The 6,512-nt window shown below is 45.0% G+C and overlaps 1 protein-coding gene across 1 annotated transcript in view; it reads right to left on the minus strand.

Moving 5' to 3' along the window:
• Nucleotides 1–2,317: 2,317 nt before the first annotated feature.
• LOC110047060 (uncharacterized) overlaps nucleotides 2,318–6,512 on the minus strand; it is a 4,300-nt gene continuing 105 nt past the window's right edge. Inside the window, exons 1-2 of the mRNA XM_089292367.1 lie at nucleotides 3,317–6,512; nucleotides 2,318–3,057 (exon numbers count right to left, since the gene is read on the minus strand). The exon at nucleotides 3,317–6,512 is cut by the window's right edge and continues 105 nt beyond it. Coding sequence (XP_089148493.1) covers nucleotides 2,318–3,057; nucleotides 3,317–6,512 — 3,936 coding nt within the window. The remainder of the gene's footprint in view (nucleotides 3,058–3,316) is intronic.

Raw genomic sequence — 6,512 nt, forward strand, 5'->3', positions numbered from 1 at the left:
TCCACACTATCGTCTACAAAATAATGGGTTTAAACCCACTGATCATTTTTATGCACATGTTAAATGATTTGTTTTCATCACTATTCGAACGTTTTAAACCATATCAAGATCATGTTTTTGTGTTCGTGTTGTTCATTGTTGGGTTCTCCAGATATCGCCCAAGAAACGGGTGCAAAGCTCCACTTTTCAATCCTGTTTTTAATTGAGCGATATCAAAATTTTGCATGTTTTTGTGCCTTCTGACTTCTAGTTTTTGAACACCAAAGTATTTTTGGACACAATTTTAACAGGTTATCTTATTCCTGTGGTCTGTTGATCGCTTTCTTTCAAATTCTTTGAGTAATCATCGGATGAAAAACTTGTCTGGTGTCATTCTTTAGCGGCCATTAAAACTTCACGGGCCGGCTCACGAGTGATGTCATAATGGCCAAGATCATCGGGCATGCAATCGCATGGCAACGCAAGCGAAGTTGACCTCTCCCTCCTGGAACCAGTTGAAATTTAACTATAACTGGAAAACTGCTGGCACTTAAGGTGATTCCTCACATTTGCATTGTGCATCCTTACTGCGCATAATTTATGGCATCATTAGTGCGCATTCATGCATGCACACATTGAAAACATGGCTTGATATTGAGTTCTGTCATTTGAAAAATGGCTATAGCTCACTAATGAGCTTGGGCACCCCAAATTTTTTTTCCAGTCATTTTAATCAACTAGTCATTAGCTTTGCGTGAGAAAAGACTGATCTGATTTCTATTGTTGAAAATTGAATAAATAAGGAAAATAGCAGCTGCCCTGTAGTCTTTTTTATTTTGCAGTTTGGTAGCCATGGCAAGCAATTTGGTTCCAATATTTTAAGGATTGAGCTGTCTGTCAAAATCAAACTTAAAAAGTTTATTTGTGTCCAACACAAGTATTGAGTGTAGTTTGAGGCCTGTTTTCATGAGTCTGGGCTCACAAAGAGTTTACAATAACTTGGAATGCTTCTTGTAATAAGCATTAAATAATGCTAAAATGGGACATTTTTAATGCCTCACTGCTCCTTAATGAGCATGGGCACCCCCTTTTTTATTTTATAATTAAAGTTCTCACATGATAAATATTCAGTGGACAAAGTTTGAACAAAAATCTATTGGCAGTTTTATTTCAGGGGAATTACCTTAAAAGAAATGTACAGTTGGTAGACTTACCGTGACTGTTACATGATGCTGTTTACAATCGCTCAGAAAGGTGGCTTCCACCTAAGTGTCAAACTGGCCAAAGTGATGGGAGGAGAGTATATTCCTATGATTTTAAGCCTGCAATGAATTATTGTTTTTTTAAGAAACATCTGAAATATCATCTGAAATATCGGCTGAATTTGGTTTCTTCCCTGTGAGTACCTAAATGAAAGCACACTGAGCTTGTGCTAGTATATTGCATCAGTTAAAATTTTATATTATTTCATTTCTTTATTTATTTGCTTCATTTGTGATAGCAATCTTCTGTTGTTGAGGGAAGACCTGAGCCAAATCTGGAATCGATGGAAACATCTGTGGAGCGGCCATCCAGATGGCTTTGAAGAGATTTCACTGGTCTCAACGTGTCAATCGATAAATACTTAAAGCAGATTGATCGTGTTTTCACTATGTGAAAGAGGCGAACTACCTTATGTAAGAACCCCTGATGAGTATATAGCGAGTATATAGCGGTTTTCCAGTTATAATTAAATTTCAACCCACAACCTGCAAAATATACCTGCCGGTTCCGAATGGAAAGTGCAAAGTCAACAAGCTTGACTTAATGGCAACAAGAATGCTTGGGTTGCTCTTGAGACAATATTCTGAGATGTCTCAAGATGTTGCCAACAATGTTTGTCTCCGAACTTGTCTGAGACAACTAAAAGGTTGGATTTTTGGGTCACACTGTAATAAGCTCCGAAGCTGGTTAAGTTTATCAAGCTTTAATCAAGGAGTGAATCCAAGATGGCTGACTCACATGGTTAACAACTAAGATATACAGGCATCATGGGAAATTAATCAGCCTCGCAAGGCATGATGGCTAACGCTTTTCTCTTTATAATAGAACATCAAATATAATATTTTTTTCTTTTTCTTAACAAAACAGACAACCACTAGACAATAATAGTAATAAAACTAATCAATCAAGTCCCTATTCAGAGAGTTTGTTTGTCTCTTTAGTACTTGTCCCAATAATCATATAAGGTCCAAAGCCCTGTTTGTAGGGTTGGTCGTCCATCCCGTCCTCCGAAAGGACGTCTACAGCAATGGGTAGTGTTCACCTGCAAGAAATAAAAGGCAGGTCGGTTCAAGAGTTAGTCTGAGTAACGAGCTGGACGTAGAGTTACTCGGCCACTCCGGGTGACAGTTTGTCCAACAGGTGAACTGGATGCTGCAGGACGGGAGGGTGCCACTGGTGAGGATAGTGTGGGTGGCTGGATTGTGTCACAAGGTGGCAAGGGGGACACAGGAAGTGGGGTTTCAGGTGCTGGAGATGATTCAGATGAAGGTACTGTGGGTGCAGTTGCTGGCACTGGTGATGAATCTGCTGTTGGTCTGGACTGCAAATGGAGTCGTGGCACACCAGCACGTGATGAATATGGTCGCAGCTTATCTGGGAGGGTTGGTACAGGCCTGGGCTGAGGTGGTGTTAGACTGCTTTGAGAGGGGGCAAGCTGTACCTGAGCCCGATTTCGTCTAATTTGTGAGGTGCCAGTCTGTATCAGGTAGGATCGTGGACCAGCAGGACTCACTATCTGTCCAGGAATCCAAGCCTTGGCTGAGGAGGATGGTGGTGGCTTGGCGTAGACATAGCTTCCAGGAGGTAGTTTGGGAAGTGGTGGTCCAACACGCTTGTCATATGCTTTCTTTTGCTGTGATTTGCGGTGGAGGTGCTCAAGCACCACGGTGTCGCGTGGGGAGGTGCGAGGGTATATGGTGGCGGCAGACTGTGGTAGATCCGTGCGAAGGGTGCGGCCAAACAAACATTGAGCTGGGGAGAAGGTGTGTCCAGCAGGTGGAGTGTTGCGAACAGAGAGTAACGCTAGGTCCACATCTTCCGCAGTGAGAAGAATGTTTGGCAGACTTCACTGATGCTTCAGCTCTGCCATTAGACTGAGACCAATAAGGTGATTAGGTAATGTGATGAAATTTATATTTCTCTGCAAATGTTTTGAATGCCTCAGATGTGAATTGAGCTCCGTTGTCTGTGATGAGGGTATGGGGAACGCTGTGACGTCCAAAGTGTTGTTTGGTTGCTTGTATGACCGCTGAGGCCTGGATGGAGGGAAGCCGATCAAGTTCGTAATAGTCACTGTAATGGTCCACAGTGACCAAATAGGCAGACCCATTGAGAGCAAACAGATCTTGAGAAACCAGTTGCCAGGGTAGCGTGGGCACTGGGTAAGGCTTTAGTGGTTCTCGAGGATGTTGCTGGGCATGCTGTGCACAAGTGGTGCAGTTTGTGCACACGTCTGTGATTTGGCTGTTGAGGCCCGGCCAGAACACACAGCTACGAGCATGTCTAAGAGTAAACTCAGTACCGCGATGAGCTGCATGCAGCTTGAAGAGGATGCTTGGTCGAAGCGAAGAAGGTATGACAACACGATCTTGTTTATATAGGAGTCCTTCGTGCGTGGTAAGTTCATGACGGACTGACCAATATGGATGTACGAGGACAGGAACTGCGGCTTTGTCATTTGGCCATCCTGTTTCAATGAGAGTACGCAGAGCTTTCTGTTCAGGATCTGTGTTTGCTTCAGTTCGGATTTCCTGGACAGTGGCATCCTGGAAACCAGAGAGTTCTGGGTTGTTCCCTTCAAACTCCACACGGTACACCAATTCATCATGGACTCCCTTGTGTGTTGTCTCTGGCAGAGGTGCACGAGAAAGAGTGTCCGCAATAAGGAGTGAGGATCCTTTGCGATACTCCACCTGGAATAAGTAGCGCTGGAGTGTGAGCATCATGCTCTGCAGACGGCGCGGGGCAGAGGCCAAAGGGCGTTTGAAAATGGTTTCCAGTGGTTTGTGATCACTGTGGACAGTAATCCCAGATTTTCCGAAGAGTAGCTGGTCAAACTTCTGAAAGGCATGCACAATGGCAAGTGTTTCTTTTTCAATTTGCGCATAGCGCTGTTCAGTTGGGCTGAGGGAGCTGGAACTGTAGGCAACAGGTTGCCAATGGACATCAGGTGATTTGTTGGGATGGTTGACAGGGTGAAGTAGAGCCGCACCAAGACCATATTCAGATGCATCAACTTGCAGTACCACTGGGGCATTTACATCAAAGTATCGAAGGCAGGGAGCTTTGGATACTAACTCCTTGGCTTTTGTGAATGCTTCGGTATGTTGATCAACCCACAGGAACTCTTGGTCAACATGTGTAAGGTCACGGAGAGGGCGAACCACTTCACTGAGATTGGGACAAAATTTGGACAGGTAAGTAATGGTGCCCAAGAAACGTCGAGTGGCCGCCTTGTCCTGAGGTTGAGGCATATTCAAAACAGCATTGGTAATTTCGATGCTCGGTTTGAGCCCCCCTGGGCTGAGGACATGTCCCATAAATGGTGCAGTATATGTTTTGAATTTAATCTTGTCAGGATTTAGTTTAAGATTGTGCTGAGAGAGTCGTTTCAAGAGCTCAAATACCGTGTTGTCATGATCAACATGTGCATCGGCCAGGGATTCGCCACGGCCAACCACAATAATGTCATCAGCAATATTGACGACACCTTCCATGCCACAAAGAATATCATGAAGACAACGCTGGAACTCTTCAGGAGCAGAACTGATACCAAAAGGGAGTCGAGTCCAACGGTACCTTCCCCATGGAGTGTGCATAGTGGTCAGAAAGGAAGACTCATCAGTTAATCTGATTGTTTGGAATGCATCCTTGATGTCAAATGTGGAGAAAATCTTGGCCCGGTGTAAGCAGTGGATGTTTTCCTCTGGAGTAGGAATGGGGTACACTGGCCTGATGATGGCTTTGTTGATTGTTTGCGATGGGTCTAGGCAAATACGAACTTTCGCAGGTTTTGTGTCAGAGGCAGGGCGCTCACGAACCACCACATTTGAGATCCAGGGTGTGGGTTTGTTGACCTGAATCAACTGTCCCGTGTTAACAAGTTTGTCTAAGGCCTCTTTGATGGTGGGAAGTTTGGGGGCAGCATAACGGTGGGGAGCGGCTTGTATAGGTCGGATATCAGGGTTGAGAGTTAAGGAGAAGGGCTCATCCAGTTCACCTAGTCCCTCGAATAAGTTAGCATAAGCAGACTTTATGTAATCAAATGTTAACTCACCAGGTGGTGGCGGAGGCAGCACTGGGGCAGTGAGCAGTGTATTTGCAGTGTCCACATCATACTTGAGAATTCCCATGCGTGTGCTGTCAGCAAGGCCTAGTAGTGGGGCATAGTACTGCTGAGAAGTAACGACTTGAGCCACTATGTCATAAGACATGCCACGACGAGTGTAGTGAAGTGTGACTTGGCCTCTGGTTGGGATGATGGATTTTGAATAATCCAGTAGTCGAACCACTGAGGGTTTAATTTGGATAGGTGGCAGCTGATTAAGGTCATTGACATGAATTGTATTGCACGAACAACCAGAGTCAACTTGAAATCTGAAGTGCTTTGATGGGGGTGATGATGATGTGGGACTGATGTTGAGGTCAACATAGATTCCTTTGGCTGTAGATTGCACCTGATAAACCTCATGAGTGACAATGTAGTCGGCTTGTGGGTCAGCTTCTGCATCTGCAGCTGACTCTGATACAACATGTATGGACGTGGCCCAGCACACTTGTTTCCAGTGACCCCATTTTCCACAGCCATGGCAAGTGTCATTGGAGGCAGGACAGTCACGGCGGTTGGCATGTGGTGCACGCCCACACCACAGGCAGGTCGAAGCACTGGAAGGGCCAGGAGGTCGGTCCTTTACACGTCGATTCGGATGGTGAGGAGTCTTGGATTTGTCCACTGCTGGGGTAACCTTATGTGCTGCTTCCTCGAGGTGGTGTTTTGTTATGGCAGATTCAGTTTTCAGTCCAGCCTCAAAGTCACGCGCTTTGGAAATTACCTGAGCGAAGGTCAGTGTTGATAAGTTTTCTCTGGCAATGATATCGCTTCGGAAGGGCTTAAAAGTATCATTGAGGCCAATAACAAAAATGTCCCTTTGTAAACGATCGTCTACTGCTGTGGGAAAATTACATTTCTGATATTCCAACCTGACCAGTGTGTGCCAATCTTGTATTGACATACCAGGTTCTTGTTTCAGAATACGTAGAAAATTGTGAGTACTTTGAATGATAGGCTCTTCTCCAAGGTAGTGCTGTGAAAGCTGCGCAAGCCATCTAGCTGGATGTTGTTTGTCATCATCAGGAATTTGAGTGTCGATTGTGGTTGTGAGCACGTCCCATTTGGCTGGAGGAAAGGCTCGGCGAAGAGCGGCCATAACTTTTGGCCTTTTTGTTGCGATCCAGTAGTCGTTGCTGTCGACTGCTTTGGCGGGGTCTAC

Source organism: Orbicella faveolata, unplaced genomic scaffold (assembly GCF_042242905.1).
Source record: "Orbicella faveolata isolate gen_17 unplaced genomic scaffold, um_ofav_v1 contig_24, whole genome shotgun sequence".
NCBI lineage: Eukaryota > Metazoa > Cnidaria > Anthozoa > Scleractinia > Merulinidae > Orbicella > Orbicella faveolata.